General features: G+C 39.5%; 1 protein-coding gene across 1 annotated transcript in view; it reads left to right on the top strand.

Annotated features, from left to right (window-relative positions):
- Window positions 1-22,095, top strand: part of LOC131858303 (uncharacterized) — a 60,414-nt gene that overhangs the window by 25,905 nt on the left and 12,414 nt on the right. Inside the window, exon 3 of the mRNA XM_059211502.1 lies at window positions 12,929-13,206. Coding sequence (XP_059067485.1) covers window positions 12,929-13,206 — 278 coding nt within the window. The remainder of the gene's footprint in view (window positions 1-12,928; window positions 13,207-22,095) is intronic.

Genomic DNA, 22,095 nt, shown 5'->3' with positions numbered 1-22,095 from the left:
AACATAGCCTCTTCATCAACCAAACCTGAGTATGACCTTGTAGAACAGTTAGGGAAGACACCCGCGCTCATTTCAATCCTTGAAATATTATGCATATCTCCCGCACATAAAGCCATTCTTGATAAAATCTTGAGAGATACTGCTGTTCCTACTGATCTAAACGTGGACCAATTTCAAGCCATGGTGGGATACCTTTCCGTTCCACACTCCCTTACTTTCACAAAAGCCAATGACACATATGTAAGTCAGCCACATAATGCACCACTACACATTGAAGCCTTCATACACAAACATAGAATCAAATGAGTCCTAATAGATGGAGGCGCAGGTCTAAACATTTGTACATTGAGCACTATTAAAAAATTGGGATATTCTGACAAAGCTGTGAATTCTACAAACAAAATTACCATCAAAGCATATGATGATGAAGAGCATCCATCCAAAGGCACAGTCACCTTACCTCTTAGAGTTGGGCCCGTTACAAAGGATGTGGTTTTTCAAGTCCTTGATCTAGATCTCACATACAACATATTGCTAGGACGTCCTTGGATTCATGAGATGAGTGCAGTACCATCTACATATCATCGATGTATCAAGTTTCCACACAATGGAGTTGAAGTGACCATCAAAGCAGATCCAAATCCATTCATATATTGCAACAATCTGCAACCTCAATCAGAAATAACAATCCCAGTCAATCGCGAAGCTGTTCCTTCATCAGCATATGTGGATCCTGAATCCTTAAAAGCTTCTACATCCAAACAAGCAGAGCTCAAAGAAAAGTTCAATTTTAAAGACTTGGGATGTGGTGAGTATATTTTTAATGTTGAACAACTCCCACTATCTCCTAATGTATTTAGTCGACAAGAACAACCTACAATCAATTTGCAATATCAAGGAATTGGATGTGAACCACCTAGTGTTGTGGCTACTAGGTCTGAATGCAAATCTCCTCTAGTGGTGCAAGCAACTTTTGATATCAATACTCCTAAGAGTGGTTCCAACAAACAATCTATTAAGAATATCACCAACCCTCTTGATATCTCACATAGCCTTACCATTTCATCCATTCATTCCATTTCCACTCCACTCCCAGACTTGGATCAACAAGAATCACAAAGGCCCTTACTCATTGGGGATCAAAAATCAAGTTTTGAAAAGAAAAATCTACAAGTCAAAAATAAAGAAAAGTCCTTTAGTACAAATCAAAATCAAAAGCTATTGGACTCTGCAAAAATCAAAGTCAAGGATAAAAATCCCATGAAGAAAAAAGAACAAGAGATGATCTCCCCTAATACCAAAATAACTGGGGGCAAAATTTCTACAATTGCAAGTCAAAAAGATTACTTGTTGATCCTAAGTCTCCATCATGCTATCCTACTTTCACTTCTTTTCACAATCATAAGCCTTCATCACTCATCTACTTGTTCCACACATCATTTCCCTTCTGGTGATACATCATGGACCTTTAATGGAGCTTCCTCGCAGGACTTTGTTATCAAGGACGCCTAAACTTCTTCAGGTGACACGCATACGGGCCTGTTTAGTCCACACACTAGTAATTCTATCTCAATTCCTTTATCAAGGAAGATAGTCACTCACCATACACATCATTCAGTCAAGGAACAATGCAGCTACAATCACAAGGTAAAGCCTCACACATTTGAGGTAGGTGACTTGGTTCTCAGAGAAAATCCTAAAAATCAGCAAGACAGAGAGAAGAAGGGCAAGTTCAAACCAAACTAGCTTGGTCCTTACATTATTACAGCAGCATATGGCTCTGGGGCATATCAGCTCTCAACTACAGAAGGTGAACCTTTGGAGGATCCTATCAACAACATGCACCTTCGTAGGTTCTACACATAGCTCTTCAGAGTATCCTAATTCCAAAATACAAAAAAAATTATAAAACAAAAAAATCGTTACTTGGTGAAAACCTGGCAAACAGGCACCTTGTGACACAAAAAACATTGAAAAAATTGAAAAAAGTAAAGAGAAATAATTTCATCCAATGGTGAAAACCACTTCGGTGGTGCCCTGGGCAAGTACCATGGTGAAAAATAGGTCACCAGTGCCATGCGTAGAGACATTGCTCCTCCCTCCTTCAGGATTCACTTTCATCCTTTCACTTTGCACACACTCACAACCTATTCATCCATAATAAACTTACCCAGTCCCATCATGGCTTGTTATTGATCTACCTAAGATTGGTTAGCCATTCATAATAAACCTCCCTTTTCACATCCCTTTCCATCCATAATAAATCAGATCCTATCTATGGCTAAGGCAAATCCTACGTCTAGTAATGGGTGTGGAACTGAGAACATCACATGTTTCAAGGAGTAAAGTTTCTTCTAGCTTTCTTCAGTCTATTCGCGCACAATCCGCAATAAAGCAACATCTGCATCACAGATCCGCAATAAAGTTTCATCTTCTCCGCAATAAAGTATCAGTTTCATGGATTCAGTCAGTTTTAGATGAGACACAACAACAACAATGGGCTTCAACAAATCAAATATTTCAACAGACTCAGACAACATATGGTTCAGTGCTATCTATCCTTTCAGTGAAAGTAAACATTGTGACCACAATCAAATAAGACTTATACAAGTGACAAGAGACACTAAACTTGAGGACTACAGTGGATGTTGGTGTCGAGTCTTGGTTTTCTTTTGATTTCATCTTTTTTTTTTGGTGACATGTCTTTTAGCTTTTCCGGGATGTCTTTGACTAGAGATTCTATCTCTAGGATGTCTTTGACTAGAAAGGCGAGGATGGGGTATCGTCACCTATTTTTATTTGTTGTCTGTGGATTGTCTCTTAGTAATGCTCTGACTTGTCCAAGGATATGAGGACACTATGAGTCTAGTATGAATTGGGGCATTCCTTGTTTGTGACTGTCTTATCTCCATGCAAACAGGTACAATGACTTTCTGGGTCAAACATATGCCTCGATTGTCATAACCTACTTGCCATAATAAAGCTCAATGATGATAACGCACAAGAAGCTCTTTCACTTTCATATCTTCTATCTTTCATCCCCCCTTTCTTGATTGACTTCCATTGTCCTTCTCGAGTCCGCGTAGCCTGCTATCACATGACTGAGTATAATGACACACCAAAAATATTTGCATTTCATGTAGTTGCACCTGCATTACCACATATAAGCATTTCATACATACATATAGATATCACAACTGCATCACATCCTGCACACAACACCTGTTAGCACAATTTACATTTGCATTATCATATTCATATGCATTACATACATTTACATTTGCATTGGCATAACATTTTAAAACATAAAAGAACAAAAATATTGCATTACATACATATTTGCATCCATATCATAAGCATCACATAAGAACATCTCATCACATAGGTACACATGCATATAGTTGCCGCAAAGATGAATCATCTCATATATGTATATATAAAGTGTCATGATACAATGATGTCAAAATCATATGGCTACAATCACCTGCAGGTGTCTACAATACAAAAGAATGGTACAACACTGATACAATGGGAGCCCTCTAAGGCTATGATGAACTCCCCCCCTCGGAGCCACCTGGCCTCGATGGAATCTGAGCCCCTAAAGGACCCGCCCCAGGATCATCCCGCCTGCCCCCTCTATCTGGTGGTGGTGGAGGACCCATGACCCCACCACTAGATGCCTGCCTCCTCTGACTCCCTCCCATAGCTGTCGCTGTACACGATGGTCTATGGAAGCTCCTCGCTCGCTGATCTACTGGCACTGCATCATAGTAGAGGTCCCTCCAGTACCCTATCTCCTCTCTGGCCCCCAGGACATATGCATATCCTACCCTTGTGTCCTCTGCTGCCTGTCTCCTGGCCCTCAGCGCTGTCTCAGCCTCTGTATAGCACTGGATAGCCTGATCTCTCTCCCGCTCAGTATCTCTGAGCCTCATCCTGAGCCGATCCCTCTCCCTCTCCAACTCTTGTATCTCATCTACCTGGCCCTGGCAGATCTCCCTGAGCTCAATCAGCTCATCCTCCTCTGGATCCCCACCCTCTGCCTCTGCCTATGGCTCTCCCTCTGCAAGTGCCTACCCCTATATCAGTACCTGTGCTAGTGCCTGTACGGGTACCTGTCTCTGTACATGCCTCTGTCCCTGCACCTGTCCCTGTACCTGTCCCTGTCCCTGTCTCTGCCTGGGATCCTGTGCTGCTGGTACCTGTAGGGGTAATCCACCGTGACCCCTCACCACCCGAGCCTGATGCTCCTCTCCACCCTCTCTCTGAGGTGCAACCCTCCTCTCCCCAACTACTCCCCTCTACCTCCGTCGGCCTCTACCCCCATCACCTCCGCCATCATCATCATCATCCCCACCTCCATCTCCATCCAATAGCTCCCCTGGATCTGTCAGTCATGGGAATGGATGCTCCGCCCAATATGCTGAATACTCAGCATCCATCCCGGCATCGTTGACCTCTGGCCACGTGTCCCAGGGTAAGGGTACCATCTCTGCTAGCTGTATGACCACCTGATCATATGACAGTAGAGGCCCAAACTGCACCTGATCTCTGACTATGCGGGCATACATACCTGAGCCCTGTGGCATCCTCTGGATCCTGCCATACTGCCTACATACCCTGTCCACAAGTTGCCTCTCTAATACATAGGGCATCCACCCAATCAGGTACCTGCTCCGGAAGGTGTAGGGTAGCTCCACTGCATCATCCGCCCACTCCTCGCAGCCTAGATATGGTCTCCATATGACCACATCGATATCATCCAGCACCCGCCGCCAATGCTCCAACCTGCTAATCCGCGGCTGCGAGGTGATCATGTCATACAAATGCACAAAACTGCGTCCATGTCCCCTGCCTCAGAAGTGTATCAGCCTCGTCACTGGCAGATGCTCATAGGCCCATACCTGCAATAGTGTCACCCCGCAGCCCAATCCCACTGACCCGTGATAGACAAACTAGTGAAGCTCATAGTATAGGTGGGCCAATACACATGGTCCCCAGGCATATCTGGTGTGATGTGTCACTAGTGTCTCCAGTGCTCCCCCCCAGCCCACAACAAATCCCCGTGTCACCCTGTTCGGATACAAGAATCCACTGATCGCTCCTCTGATCACGGCCGACAATACTAACCCTGTGGCGGTCATGGTGTCCCATGCCACGTGTCCTGCCCTCATCTCCAGTCTGGGATCCTGGAACACCCGTCTCAAGGCCTCCCGATCTCCATCACGATCATATGGAATCAAATCTCCATCAATCGGTATATGCAGAATCCTGAAGACATCCTCAAGGGTGACTGTCATCTCACCCATCGGCAAATGGAAGGTGCACGTCTCCGAGTGCCATCTCTCAGCAAGCGCAGTCAGCAAACCCATGTTTGCCCAAAACTTAGGCACATACAATATATGTCTCAAACCCATCTCCTCGATGGCAGCTCTGTCCTGAAATGACAACTCAGGTCACAGTCTCTGTGTCGACGGGAATCTCTCTCGTGACTCCAACATAGGCAAATACTCTTGCAGTCAAGCCAATCAATTATGTCAGTCATGGTGGCATTCACTGTTTATCACAAAATGCTACTTTTTATCTAAATGTATATGGTTATCTATCCTAGTGACACTCACTGTTCATCACAAAGTGTTGCTTCTATCCTAGTAGTACTCCCTGTTCATCACAAAGTACTACGTGTGTGACACTCACTGTTCATCACAAAGTGTTACTCACATTTGCACTCCCTGTTCATCACAAAGTGCTGCTCATACTTTGGGTACTCCCTGTTCATCACAAAGTACTCTATCTTGGTGCTCACTGTTCATCACAAAGTGCCTTGATCTATCCTAGTCTTCCTAGAGGACCTGCTTGAGTGTATCCTCTCAGCAGCTTATCCAATCGACAGCGTATGTTCATCACAGAACTGCCGATTTGACCTCAGAGACCAAAACTTGGATTTTTTCAATGCAAACGCACCTACAGACTGCACAAGCGCACCTTAAAAACACAGATGTGCCTATATGACATAGATGTGCCTAGGCTATGCATAAATGCGACTATACTACGTAGACGCCCTTGCACATCGTAGACGCGCCCGCATTCGACTCAAATGCGGTTCTAGACGTAAATGCGCCTGGCACTGACACAGATGCGCCTAGCGGACACAGACGCACCTGGCACCAACGCAGATGCGGTTAGATGATTTTAGACTTTTTTGTACCCTATTCCTAAGCGCATTTATTGCTCTAACTAGCATGCATTAATGACAAAATTTAATGCGTCAAAGTACGAGGAGGTTTGGTGGTACTTACCGGCTCTCCTGCCTCTGCTGGCCTCTGAAATCGTCGAACGCGGTCGAATCTGTGCACGAAGGCCATCACTGCTGATTGCTACTGCTCTTTTCTTGCTCTGCACTTTGATCTCGTGAAGGTGTAGATGACAATGAGGATGTATTTTCCCCCGTGGTCTATCTTATAGACTACCCCTAGCCCTCGCTTTCGTTTCCCGAGTCAGTCTTCATTATCCTGTGACTTTGTCACTTTATTTGGTCAGTCCATTCTAGCCTTTCTTTCTTATCGAGAGATTGTCTGCAATCTTTTCAGACATTTTCATCCAATCTCTTGAGGGGGCATATCATACCCATTCTGGGGCAACTCTGTATCAGTTCATCTTATCTTCTTTGAAACAACGCGACAAGCCGCATTGTCTCAAAGAGGGGCAAAATGTAGACACCTAAAATTGTCATGTCTAATTAAATAAATATTTTATTTATTTAATTATCTAAGCCTAATTCTTCTATTAATTAAATAAATCCTTATTTATTTAATTAATTCATTTATCCTCTTCTAGCCTTATTTCTCATTTAAATAAATACATTTATTTATTTAAATTATCATTTTCCTAAATTAAATAAATATCTTATTTATTTAATTATCCTACTTCTTCTATTAATTAAATAAATCTTTATTTATTTAATTAATTCATTAGCCTTTTCTACCTATGACACATGTCATTCATCTCTTAATTCATACACTACCTACCCCTTTCATTATTTTATTATTTCTTTTACCTACCCTCTAATCATAGCCGACCTCCTTTTACACCTCTCAATCTTATCCCTCCATTTCATATTGTGTCTTCTATTTAAGGAGATGCCTTCTTCATCATCAAACCCTAATCGACAATTTGGAGGACTCAACTACACTACGATCCTACTTGCAACCACATTCCGTTCTTTGTTGAGCTCTTGTGCACATAAAATCTGAGAGCAAATATATCAAGCAAGATCAATGGAGATAGGAAGAATGGAGATCAAAACCCTATTGGACATGTGATGGTATAATCTTTGTGATTTCATGTGATTTGCATTGTCTTAGGTAATCTTCATATGTTATGGTGGATCTTTGTTGATTGTTAGGCTAGGGTTTTGTGGTTGAATTCATTTAGCCTTTCAATATTGTTATTATTGTTATCCATTTTCACCATACACAATCCCAACTTCACTTCCTCCTTCCCAACCTATTCTTCCTCAAGCTCCTCGTATTTCAGAAGTTCTTGGTAAGGAATATGATCTCATAGAACAACTTAAAGCTACCCCTGCTAAGATATCCCTTTGGGATTTGATCCAAACTTCTTCTGCTCATCATGGAATTTTACAAGATGCCTTGAAAGATTTGAATGTTCCTCCACCTAATACATCTAGTAATATAGTGTCTTTGGTTAACTCTGTGATGAATCCTAAAGCTCAAATTGTGTTTACTCAAGATGAGTTGCCTACTAGTGAAATTCAACATCAATATGATCCCTTGATGATTGTGGTTATCATAAATGACACTGCTATAAGACGAACACTGGTAGATAATGGTTCTGGCCTTAATGTGTGTAGCATTAATCTATTGCATAAGATGAATGTGGATACATCCCTTATTGAGCCTGACTCTCATCCCATTCGAGGCTTTGATAATGTGGCTAAGTCTTCATTAGGTATTATCACCTTACCCATCACAGTGGGACCTATTACTTTGCCTACTCCTATCCATGTTATGTTGGGAAATCTAACATACAACTTGTTATTAGGGAGACCTTGGATTCACAGTATGCAAGCTGTCCCCTCTACATTGCATAGACAAGTTAAATTTATTTATAATAATAAGACATATACCTTGATAGGTGATACTAATTTTCAAGCTTGTTTGCAAACATCTACTTCCAAAGGGAGTTCTTCTAAGCCTTCCTCTTCTAGTGATGACTCATTAAACAAGATACCTATGGATGAATCATCACCCTCTAATAATCAAAATTCTTTGGATGAGTCTAAAGTTCCTGAAGAATATTCTTCTCAACTTGAATCTAAACATGAAAATGCTTTTGATCCTGAGAAGGTTCTCGCAGAAGATGATTGGGGATCTCTTGATTTCAATCCCACCTTTGGAGGTGAGTATAGGGTTCCTCCTAGAGAGCTTAAAGTTAAAAAGAAGGAAGAAACTAGAGATCAATCAGTCTTACCTGAACCTATGAGCAATAATTTTGTGGCTGCTTCTCAAACTTCTTCTCCTCACACCTCTAATTTTGAAGAATTTGATTCTTTGTCTTATGAAAAACCACCTTTTCTTTCTGAAATGGCTAATCGTTATGGTCGTGGTTTTCATATTTTGGCTAAGAGTGGCTATAGTGGAAATGGTTGTGGCACAAATGAACAAGGAATTAAAGTTCCTTTAGAACATAACATGCATGGATATTCATTTGGACTTGGATATAATCTTTCTAAGCCCACCAAAGCATCTAAAAGACCATCTCTCAATGTGAATGCTATATTTAGTAGTGATGATGATCTCACTTCAACTAAATCATCTTCTACTTCTATCAACTCTCATTCCCCTCATAAGGAAATCTTGGCAATGAACAAATCTCTTTATGACTCCCCTCAAATTTCTAAATCCAATTATGAATCTTTATCTCCTATTCATCATAAAGTCCTTTCCTCCAGGGATAAGGCTCTAATAAATTACACTCATCCCTCTTCTAAGATTTCTTGTGACTTTTCTTCTTCAATTTTTATCACTTTATACATGTTTTTGATCTCACTTATAGTTGAGCATTTAGCATGTCATATTCAAATACCTCATCCAATCTATCATGTCTTTGAATAACATTAATGGCTATTATGTTGCTCATCATTATGTGACATTGGTAGCTCATTTACTGGGGGCTCATTGTCATTCATGATGGTACAATTTCAAGTGCAATCATATTTTTGGAAGCAGCATAATAGCCTAATTTTCTATGTTATCTCTTGTTCCTATGGGGACAAGAGTGATTTCATACATCTCTTCTTTTTATGGTTAAAATTTCCCTTTGGGGTAATAGTGTGGAAATATTGATCATCTTTTCTTTAGAATCCTCTTTTCCTAGATATGGGAGAAGATGTGTATTCTCTTTCTTATCCTACCCACTTCTTGTGAGGAGCATTTTACATACACTAATGTCTTGCTCGCATGAACTCATGTGAGTATGTAGTACATTTTGCTTATGTCTAAATCTCTCCCTAGAAGATTGTGTAAGTCCTTCTCATTGTCCTTGTCCTTGGGAGGCAATGATCTTTCCTTATTTTTATCTAAGGATCCACTTTTTTCCTATTTCGTGGATGGTGTGAACTTTATTACTTGATGTTATTCCTTGTATGCATTTGTTGTTGTTTGTTCAAGGATTCTGTCTTACAAGAGGTGTATGTCCTTGACTACAACCTCTTTTGCACTTGGTAAAATACATCCATAATGAATTCACTCTCCCAATTGGGTTAAAAAAAGCGTCATCCTTCATTAAGAATCACTTTCACCTCGCAAAAGAAGGAAGTATTGCATTCTTATTCTCTTCTTAGACAATTCCTCTCAGGGATAGGTATCTTTTGTACAAAGATCTCTTCTCCTCTAAGGATCTCCTTTACACATACTACAAGATATCCCTTTTCAACTATCTTATCCTTGCTTAAAGAGTGCAAAACTCTCTTGCTTGGATCTATGACATTGTTGCATTTTTGGGGTATCTTCTTTTGTGATGAAGGTAGGTATCCTTGTTCTACTTTGCTTATGACATAAACATTGCACTTTTTGAGCAATGGGTCATTCTCGGAATCAGAGCACAGACTCTTAGAGCGAGATGTCTCCATTTTTCTTTTATGCAAGGTGATTATTCTCGGAACCAGAGCACAGACTCTTAGAGCGAGATGTCACGCTTTTGTACTATACATATATAGGTTGTAGCATACTTGGGCATAAACTCCTATGAGGTGCTTCTAACCTCCCTTACACACACATGCACAAGGTTGAGTGGAACTAGCGGCATAAGGCTAGACTTTCTCACTCTCCTCCCTTACATGTCCTTTTTCCCAATGGATCACCTAGACAAGATCTAGGGGCGAGAAGTCCATGTTTTCTCTCTCACTATTCTTCTCATGGATCACCAATGTGTGTATTCATGCTTTTTTCCTTTCTTTTCTTCTCTTTGCATTTTGTTTCCATTTACATCCTTCACCTTGTGTTAAAGAACTCTCAAATCCTCACACTCTTTGTTGTGTTGGAATTGAGATTTAGTCCTCTTTCTTACCAAATGACTCTCCTTTAGTTTTTGATCTCATATCAAATCTTCTTGTGAGCATTTGTCATCAATATTCTTTAACAATTCGAAGTCGTAAACATGATACCCTGTTTCAACTCACTAAAATTAGCAAGCCGAAACAGGGGGGGGCATATAGCTACCCTCGAATTTTCATCACCTTCCTTAGTAAGCATTAGGTGATTTTGTGATCTAACGTGTGTTTTGTTGGGTGCGGTTCCTAACTGTGTACTATAGATGCCACTGGGGGCTTCGTTCGACAGACTTATGGATATATCCTTTTTCAAATAATGTTTACTGTTCTGTACTTTAGCTTGCATATGCACGTAGTACTCATATGACCGCTAAAGTGGGGGCTAAATGTAGCGTCGTAAATTGTACGCACTTGCTAAAGCAGTACAATTTCACACCTAGTTTAGCACCCGCCTTGGCATTTTGCATTTTGCATTGCATTTCCCCTTTAGCACTTAATTAATCAAATTAATTAGGTCTAAGGTCCTATTTCATCATCTTCCACATTATAAAGTTGGGCCCTTTCATTAAAGTGTGCCTCTTTCATTTTATTCTTCCAATACGTCATTTAATCAAAAACCCTAATTAGGTCCTATTTTGAACTTGGGGGCTTGATTTCGGGGGTCAAAACATCTCAAAATCAGCTGTAACTTCAGGATTCGCTCTAAAATCATCATATCTAACGGCCCTGAAAATTTGGTGAAAAGTTGTCGGGACCATGGTGCTCGGCGTGCACATGGTCCAGGACATTTTTCCTGAAATTTTAGGAGCGCGATCCAATCATAAAATAAAGCTTAAACCCAAGAAATTGGCGGGAGATTCAATCTCTAAGTCGGCCTAAAGTTGAAATTAAAACCTAGGGTTTCATATATAAGAGCTCTCTTTCTTCATTAGAAAGGATCTGAATTTTGGTTTTCAGGGGCCTTCTACACAGTGAAAGAGCAGATCTTTGAAGACTTCAACAACATTCAACATCCATCCATCAAGCATTCATCAATTTCATTCATCCATTTAGGGCTTTGAAGACATTGAAGAGCAATAGGGGATCACCGACTGAAGATTGGCTTGTACCCCTCCCTTGGGGTTGGGATCTTGCACACACACAAGGTCTGCACACACATTACTTTTACAATACAACTTGGCTATTCGTGGAGGTGGAAATCACCAAAGTGGGGGTTTGACTAAAGCAAAACCCTATATAGTCACCCTACAACCCTTTTCAGATATAAGTGCAGATTTCTGAATCCGAAGGACGCCGCAAGTTGCAGATTCGACGGAAGTAGACCGAGACAGAACTTCACACCGAATTCCAACCCAGAAAGCTAGGACAGGGGCATAGGGTGCCCTGGTCCTGCCAGGACAGGGGTGCTGGGCGCCCTAGTCTCTGGGATAGGGGCGCTGGGTGCCCTTGTCCTTCTGTCAGACAACAATTTTCAGCATTTCCGACAATTTTCCAGGTTGTAAAACAGCAGTTTTAGGAGCAGTTTCAGGGGCAGAATCAGGAAAGTGGCGCCCACACCCCCATCCCAAACATTTCCACTCAGATTTTAACTCTAGGTACGTATCTACATTCTTGTCTTGTTCTTGTGTTTACAGCTTTTCATCACTTAATCTCAATCTTGCAATCTTGTTACTAGTTCATACTTGCACTCTAGGGCTAGTAGTTGAACTTGCATCATTCTATCTATCATTTGCAATAAAGGAATAGAAATACTAATAGGTAGCCCATGGCTCTCTCTTCCACAAAAAGAAGTAGCCAATTGTGTGATACCTCTAGGCTCTTTCCTATTCCACAAGTGTGTGATTGAAAGTGAGATTAGGGCATGTTTGCTTAGTGTCACTTTTTCCCCTACACACCGGGTAACACCTTGTATTGGAGGCATCAGTTTGACATTCTTCAACATTTTATTTGGAGACCTTACTTATATTGCCTCAGTTGGGCAGATGATGTAGTACACTTGCCATTGTGCTAATAACAAAGATATCTAATTGGTAGGACATTCAAGACACAACGAATCATAGAGATGTATCTCCCAGGTCGAGTACTGAGACAGTTTGGGCACATACAAGTGACACTAGTGGTTACTACTTATTTTTCTCTTGTATCTCATGAGGTATCAAACTAGGGGGTTTGCATTCAGTCGCATGTTTCTTCTACTAAGTTCAATGCTCTTCAGTTGTTACTCTAGGATAGGGGTAGAGGTTCAGCGGATCTAGGGACTACACCAAAGTATGATGCATGGTGGGCCAGACATAGGCCTATTCCACTCATTGATCCTACTATTTTGATTACAGTACAACAGATTCACCATCCTAGGCAGAGATTGAGGATAGACTTGGGGAAGAGAGCCAAAGGAGGAGAGGGGGTGAAGGAGATGAGGGTGGAGATGAGGGGGGTGGAGGAGCTAGGGTAGGAGAGGAGGGAGGAGATGAGGGAGGAGGAGACAAGGACATATACATTGGTGGAGACATCAAGTCTACTAGTAGCGAAGATGACAATGATTCATCAGGGTCATCAAGTAGCAAGGATAGTGATGATGATGATGAGATGCTGGAGTTGGAGGATGTGCCTACTGTAGAGGGTGGGGGGGACAGGTGGGTGATAGGGATGATGATGATCTGTAAATTCTTAGAGCACAGATTCAGAGTCTAGAGGAGGAGGTTTCTAGATGAGATGTCGAGCGAGAGGCCTATCATGTAGACTATGATGCTTTAGAGGATGCGAGGGATCATCTCCAGAGGGAGAGAGATGAGGCAGTCAGACGATCACAAATGATTCAGGCTGCCTACGATCAACACTTTCCTCTAGGTACTGATGCACGAAGTCAGTCTAACAAAATTTACTATGCTATACAGGAGGCTTTTTTTAATTATCAAAGGCTTTATCATGACACTGTACTTGAGGGATAGAGAGCTCCTAGTTTTAGTGTTGTGAGAGGTCATTCTAGTTCTAGTAAGATTTCCATATGGAGGACTAGTAATGGTGGTGTTATGGGACCACCTTGACATCTTGGGGGAGGAGCTAGTAGACATGATCCACCTACTGACAGAGGTAGTGTTGATTGAGACATTTTGATCATGTTATCTGAGCCTTCGAGCTTGTTTATTGTATTGATATACATTATCATTTTTGAGTTATATATATTTGATATAGTTTTTTGGCGATGATCTATTATACTTTATTTTCCATGTATGTTTATATGATGCTATGAGTTATATGATGTATGTCTATATGATTCTATATGATTCATGAATGTTTTTTGAATGCAATGGTTACTACATGATTTATGAATGATTCTTATGAATGCAATTTGTTTCTATATGATTTAATGAATGATGCCTATGAATGCAATGGGTATTATATGTATGCATTTTTGACCGATGTTTATGAATGCAACGGTATCTATATGAATGTATTTTTTTGTATGATAATGTCAGAATTTTTTTTTAACTTAGATTTATCTTGAAGAAATGTTAGTAAGATGAAGGAGAGAAGAGATTGATGAAAGAATGATATTAGAAAGAAATCACTATTTAGAGAGAAGATGGGAAATCAACAGACTATCAAGAAACAAATGAGATGAGAATGAAATTTGAATGAATCACAAACCCATGTCATTTATTTTATTGCACAATATATATTCATCACTGGGACTTATTATTGAACAATGAAGCTTAGCACACCAAGGTATAAGGAAGCAAGATGTAAAGATATCTCATTGAAGAAACAAACATGTAGCAGATAAGGAGTGAACCCCTCCATTCTGGGAAATACACTAGGGGTCGAGGTATGTGTGGCATTCACAAGCTGAATGCTCCTATCACAGGCACCCACTAGAGAAATTTCCCTAGAACTTCATTGGTTCACACCACAAACAACAAACAAAGAAAAAGATAATGCCCAACATTGCTCCTCTATTCCCTTGTGGACATCCCTGAGTAGCATAGGAACATAATCTGTCGCCAAATGATAAAAGATAAAGACTGACCCAAACAAATTCAGTAGCTATACTGACCTTGTGCCTTCCTTCTCAGTTGCTTGATGTGATGGTTGATAATGTTTGATCTCAGAAAGTTGTGGATCTCATTTAAGATTGATCTGTTTGATTTCGAGTGTATCCTCTTCTATTTAAGACAAGATAATGATCACTTAATATGGATATGCTACGATTGATAAGACAATTTGATCAGTTGATTGCAGATGTTTGACTAGAGAGTCATAGCCTTTGTTAACTTCATGTGAAGTGTTTACTAGATATCTACTAGGGTATTTGTTTCTCGCAATACATTTTATTGCAAGTATATTTTGGGTTGATTGATTTTTTTATTTTTAGTTCTTTTCCAAGAGCTTTTTCGATGTTTTTGGATTATGTGGATTGATATTTGAATATTTTTGGTTGATTTTTTTCAGGAAATTTTGTAGATGTTTTTGGTATTTTCATACTTTTTCTGAGTGTTTTGGACTTTTGAAGGATTTTTTCAATGTTTTTAGATTTTGAGAAGGATTTTATGTGATTTTGGATTTTGAGTTTTTCACTATTTTTGGATTTTAGGTTTTTCACTGTTTTTGGATTTTGAGGACTTTATGTGATTTTTAGGATTTTTTCAGGATTTTCTATGATTTTTGGGATTTTTTCAGTTATGCCCCTAGTGTGCAAACCTATATGACATAATGATCTATAGAATGCATGTGGAGACAATGAATTTTCAACATGAACTATGTTAATGCAATATGCATGATGAATATGCATTTCCTATTTGAACAAGGTTGACTGTGTTTGTTTAGCCTTTTGTAATACACCAATTGAATTGGATGTGCAAAACATTTCCTAGATAAGTGGTCAATCGAACCTTAAGGTCTTTTGGAACATCCAAATTAACACACTTAGTGACTAGGACTTACAAATGGAGATGCGGAAAACTTCCCCATTAGTTCTTGAAACTTTGATCTTCTTTTGCCCATGTGTGTGCAAATAAGTTAATTTCAGCTCTTATGTTCACTAAAGATCCTTAGCATCCTATATGACTAGCTACGTGGATTATCTTGACTTCAAAAGCATCCTAAATAGAGCCTCACTGGCAACAAGCTTTTAGAGCTCTGATGAGGTTGTGGATTGTAATTTCTCAAATATTTCTCCATTGTCAGCAGGCGTTGATATCCCTAATGGAGTTACTTGCATGTTCCCATATTTAAGCATTTTGTCACACTTTGTATGCATGATATTTCAATTATATATCATTGCCCTTTTGCCTTAAGATGAATATTCAGCATAGCTCTTTTCCTTTTATTATTTTCTTGCCTTGACTTGTAAGTAATGAAACCTACTTGGGTGTGACAGTTACAACAACTCTGAAGTAGAATTTTAGATTTTTCACTAGCCATATGATTAACTAGGTTTCTAGAATGAATTAGAGATTTATTGTGTTTGAGATATAGAAATTGATAGATTTTGGATAAACAAGTCTCAAATAGTGAAATCACTACCCAACCATAAGTAAAGCATCATCACAGGGTAATATTGAAAATGAATGACCCTAGGATCTCAAAGATTTCATGCCTGAATATCTAAGAAAGGAGATGACCCTTTCTTCTCTTAAATGCAAACATATGACCAACTTGGATAGTTGCCTTGTTTTATTGATGCTACTATATGAAAATCAATATGGTGTGCTTGGAAAGAAACTATATGTGATGCGGTGCTTTAAATAAAATGATATGCCAAGCAGAAAGTAAAACCTAAACTAACCCAACCCTTAGGTATAATATCATTTAAGGTGCATGTTGTTCATAGGGTCAGAGAGTGGATCTCCCTCCATGGTAGCCAAATTGTATGCTCCATTGGCTATAACCCTTGTTATGATGAAAGGACCTAGCCAGTTAGGTTCAAACTTCCCTGGCTTTTCTCGTTTTGCTAGATTCCTTTGGTTCTTTTTGAGAAATAGATCTCCCACTTCAAAATTTCTTGGGTGGACTCATTTATTATAACTCCATCTTAGTCTGTTCTAATAACCTTGCAGGTGATTGAAAGCAGTTTGTCTCTTTTCATCAAGCGTTTCTAGCTCTTGTAATCTTGCCACCCGATAGTCTTCCTCTGATATGATGTTTTGTAAGGAGACTCTTAGAGATGGTAGTTCTATTTAAATAGCCTGAGTATTGGTTTTGTACCATAGACCAAGGAATATGGTGTTTCTCTTGTAGGGGTGTGTACTCCTGTTCTGTAAGCCCAAAGAGTGGGATTTAACTAGAGATGCCAGTCCTGTCTTGTGTTAGTAACAACTTTCTTAAGGATCTTCAATATTGTCTTATTTGTTGCCTCTTCTTGTCCATTTCTTTGTGGATAAATGGTGTTGCAAATCTATATTGTATTTGAAATTTATCACACAATTATTTCACTTCTTGATTTTTAAATGGACATCCATTATCTATCACAAAGCACATCAGAATCCCATATCTACAGATAATGTAATTGAACATGAATTTTGCAATTTTCTTTCTAGTGGTGTATGTAAGAGGAATTGCCTCGAACCATTGGGTAAAGTAATCAGTAGTTGTTAAGAAGAACTTGTGTCGATTGGAAGTGTTGGTGCCCAAAACCATAGATTGGAAAACCAAAAAAATTGCCAAATCCTTAAGTAGTCCAATCGGCCTTGGCCAACGAACAGGGATGATCAAAGAAAAAATCCCTCTACACTTTATGATCCATTGAACCTAGGTGGGTGTGCCTCTTCCTCTCAAGCACAAAATAGGTTATTTATAGTGGATTTAAACCTTCTAGCAAGTTCACACAACTGGCAAAATATTGTTCTGCAACTATGCTTTATTATGTGCTTTAACTGGATGCTTTGAAAATAAATGATTGTGAATGTATATTGAAAATGAGATTGCTCTCGGGACTTAAATAAAGTCTGCATAGATCACTTTATATAGGATTTGGGAAGAATGTTTCTCTATCAAGGACCTTGAATGCATACAAATCAAAACCTTAAAAGATCAATAACAAACCAGTGCCTCTATCCGGGAATATATATATGACACTTTGTGGACAAAATATCTCATCAACTCAAGAGATGATTTCTCATCAACTATGAAGGTTCAATATGCGTTACACAAACAATAATAACTCAATCTTTCACTTAATGCAACGATGTGTGACTCACATCATAGCAAATCTATACATAGATTTATCAAGAGGACAAAGATAACTCATCAACACAAAAATGTACACAATATTTGGAAAAAAGAGACAATGAACCTTGTATATTAATCTTTAGGAAATAATTGCATACATAAGTTGCACTTGTAAATACTTCATTACAGATCATTTGCACAAAATGATACTTCTTCTTCCTATAGACTTCTCTGATACAAAGTGATATCAAACCCCTACAACATTATGTCATTCTTCTGACTTCCCCCTTTTTACATAAAAAAATGACTCGCTATAAGTATGTAAATCAAAAGGCATATATGAAAGGACACACCCTTTCATATACAAAAAGGAGTTACAAACAGTTTCCCTCCAAAGGACACACCCTTTGGTTTAATAAAACTTACAAATGAGAACCCTTAAAAAATACTAAATCATGCATTAATAATGTGCCTTCCAATCTTCGTCTTGATAAAAATTTTCAGCAAATATTCATCATCCTCTCATTATTTTCTGCACACAAAGATAAGCCAATCAAATTCCTTGATTAAAATTGTAGCTAGGAAATGTGGAAATCATCAAAGCAAATAGAAACATTAGCCTAGTTCAATCACAAAACTCAAATGTAGTGATAAATCCTAATTACATTCAATGAAAACATGAAAACAAGACATTAATTCAAACGCAAACCATTGCAAACTTGAATGTCTCCTTCATGTGGCTCCATTGTCCTTCTTTCTCCTTCAAACAACTTTGTTTGTGGATCTCACCTACTAGTGCATAAGAATGATGTGAAAGCAAGTAGACAAGACGAGCATAAGGGTACTTGAAGCGTGATTGATTCAACCAGGGATCAAGGGTTCGAAAAAGTGATTAGTTGGGATTGAAGAAATTCATCCAATTTATAGACAAATTGGAGAAAAGATCAAATTATCATGAAGAGATTCGAATGGCAATTTCAAATCAAAAATGACAATTATGACAAATTATGACAAATTTGCACTTTCTATGCAAGATTGATTGATTGATGATTATGACAAAATTATGAAAAATTTCTATGTCAAAATTGATTGATTGTCAATTATGACAAATTATGACAACTTGAAATGTCAATCCCATGAAATTAGGAGAAAAATAGGAGAGAATTGAAAAATAGATGAAATAGAAATTAGAAAATTAGAAAATTGAAATTGATGAAAATTAGGAAATTAGGAATTAGGAGAAATTAGAAAATGAGGAAATTAAGTGAATTAATTAACAATTTTTCATTTATTAATTAATTCACAAAGAGGGAGGAATTAGTTAGCCAATTAAATAAACATTTAATTGCGATGAGAAGACTTAGGATAAATAAACTATTTATCCTAGAGGAAGAAATGACAAACAAGGTTAAATGAATAAAATCATGAAACCCTAAAAGATGAATTAGAAAATGCAAGGATGACAATTAGGTCTTGATGAAGGATAATTGATACCGATTCGATTATGATTCTGATTAACAAAAGACCAATGCTGACAAACAATTCGATTGATAAATATGCCAATTGACGAGGAACAATGACTAATTGATCCAAATTGACATGATTGAGAAGGACGACGATCGATGACAAATCGATTGCAAAATGACAAAGTTGACAAGAGGACAAGGATCGATGACAAAATAAATCGCAAGATGACAAGATTGAAAATGACCACGATCAATGACAAATTGATCGCAAGATGATAAGATTGAAAAGAGGACAAAACCCTAATTAGGATTGACGATGTCCAAAATGATGACAAATGAATATGCACATTGATGCGACAAGATAAGATCGACCAAAATCATGACTGAAGATTGTTATCGACAAGACCAAATTTGAAGGCGAGATGAATGAAGAATGTAGAAGAATGACTTGATGCGCACAAATGATAAAGACCAAGTGTGAATCATAGGAGAAATGTTAATGTGACGTAAAAACCCTAAAATAAGGCAATGCACAAATGTTAAAGTATGATTCCGCAAGCGTTGACCATTTTTAGACGTCTACATTTTGCCCCTCTTTGAGACAATGTGAGTTTAAGCATTGTTTCAAAGAACAATAATGAAAATGCCCTAGACAACTGACAATGACATATGCATGCCCCCTCGAGGAATTGGCCAGAAACATGAAGAAAAGAAGTGAATTGATCGATAAAAATTATAGGATCGAATGGACTGACAATCGGAGATCGGATACACAAAGGACAAGAAATTGATGGTGCAAAAGACTGTAACCAGCATAAGATGGAGAGAGTGCACGTCCATCTATGCACTGACAAAGGCCTATAAATGAGACAAAGAGAGTGAAAATTGCTCATTTGCACTAGCCAAAGAGGAGAATTTGTTGCTCTGGAAAAGGACACTTGCAGAGAGATGGCGAACATTCCCATGGCAGATCACCTTGGGGAACATGTACGCACATACAGACGATCGGACGACATGGGAGCAGTGGTATGTATCTCAAAAACCCATATTGTCAATTTTATGAATTTGACTTGCTTGTAGGACATTGCGGGGCCCACAGAGAATGCAGAAACTAACTTCTGCACCTATGTGAGCACATCCTGCGCTTGTGTAGGGTCTTATGCACTTGTGTAGGGTACACAGGTGCAGTTTGTTGCTACACAGGTGCAGGACTTAGCACACAGGCGCAGTTGTGCTCTGGCAACCCTAATTTAGTCAAAAATAGCATGCGAATAAGCCAAAAAGGGGGGATAAGAATAGGATAGGTCAAAATAGATTAGAAACTCCTTGATTTGGACATGAAACAAGGAAATGCAGCCCATAGGAGCAAACCCTAAAATTGACAAAATGTGCCCCAATTGTGATGCAGAGTCGACAGTATCCATTGATCATGTGGGAGAACTGACCAGACTGCTTCATGTTACGACATAGACTCAGAAGCATGGATAGAGATACACTAGCAGGACTCAAAATATACTATATCGCATTCATGCCTAAGATTAGGGCAAACACAGGACTACTTATAGCATTGGCAGAGTGATGGCATTCAGAGACCTCCTCATTCCATCTAGCGACTGGAGAGGCGACTGTGACACTAGAGGATGTATGGCATATCCTCCACATTCTGATTCATGGGGAGATGATAGAGTATGACCCAGTGACAGGGAGAGATGAATTGTGCAGATTATTTGAGTGTGACACAGATGATCTGGATATCGTAGAGAGGGAGATTGACTGGGAGACCATGGCATCAGACGATATGTGGTGATAGCATGCCTACTAGCAGGGGACAGATGAGGACATGGATTCCCTATTGGATGGGGAAGAGTGCTAGAGTGGATGGTGACAGAGGGGACGGTGTATGCATGGGGACCATGTGTACTGGCTATGCTATATTTTCAGTTGCATCAGATAGCATATCAGGGGGTTCAAACTTTGAGCTGTGGAGTCACATTGTTATAGGTATGGGCATTTGAGCACATAGCCATATGTCAACCGATTGCAGAGAGACAGGTATTACCACACCGACCATATGTGTACTGCTATGGGGGAGCACTGAGATAGAGTCCTTTGGGATACATATTGTATTGGCGACATGAGCTAGACAAATTGAGAGAGTTCACATGGAGGCCATATCTTGATTGCCCTAGATGGTCAGATGATAGTGATGAGCTATCATATTGCAGACAGGAGAGATACCTGATTGGGTGACCAGTGAATTGCCAGAGGGTGATTGAGATGTACCTGCTAGAGAGAGTCAGATGACAGTTTGGAGAGAGGCAGGATGTACCCAAAGGGACTGCACACTTTGCCCGATCTCACAGAGAGACGAGTCAGTGGGGGAGGATGATTCAGCCACACATAGCATATGCTGACTTCACATAGCTACAATGGAGATAGTGAGATTGGAGATCAGATGTGGTGGACACCGGGACGAAAAAGGAGTATGAGCAATGGTTTGCATGACGACGGCCAGTGCCATTGACAAATCCTGATATTCCAGTACCGAGGAGACAGGAGGACTTCCCACTCACTAGAGAGGAGGGAGATGATGAGGACGAGGAGGATGAGGGTGGTGATGAGGATGAGGGGGATGACGAGGATGGAGATGATGAAGGGGATGATGATTATGAGCTAGACTCAGTCGATCAGGAGTCATTGCAGGATATACCCATAGAGCCGGAGATGGCTAGAATAGAGGAGATGGAGATGTGCAGGGCTACCATAGTGAGTCAGCATGATCACATCGTGACATTAGAGAGATAGAATGCTATTTTGAGGATGGAGCAGGATCAGTTCAGAGTGAAGATAGCCAGACTAATAGTGGCTCAAGATACAACAATAGCTCAG

The sequence above is a fragment of the Cryptomeria japonica genome, chromosome 9, assembly GCF_030272615.1.
Source record: "Cryptomeria japonica chromosome 9, Sugi_1.0, whole genome shotgun sequence".
NCBI classification, from domain to species: domain Eukaryota; kingdom Viridiplantae; phylum Streptophyta; class Pinopsida; order Cupressales; family Cupressaceae; genus Cryptomeria; species Cryptomeria japonica.
This window is presented reverse-complemented; position numbering and strand designations above follow the sequence as displayed.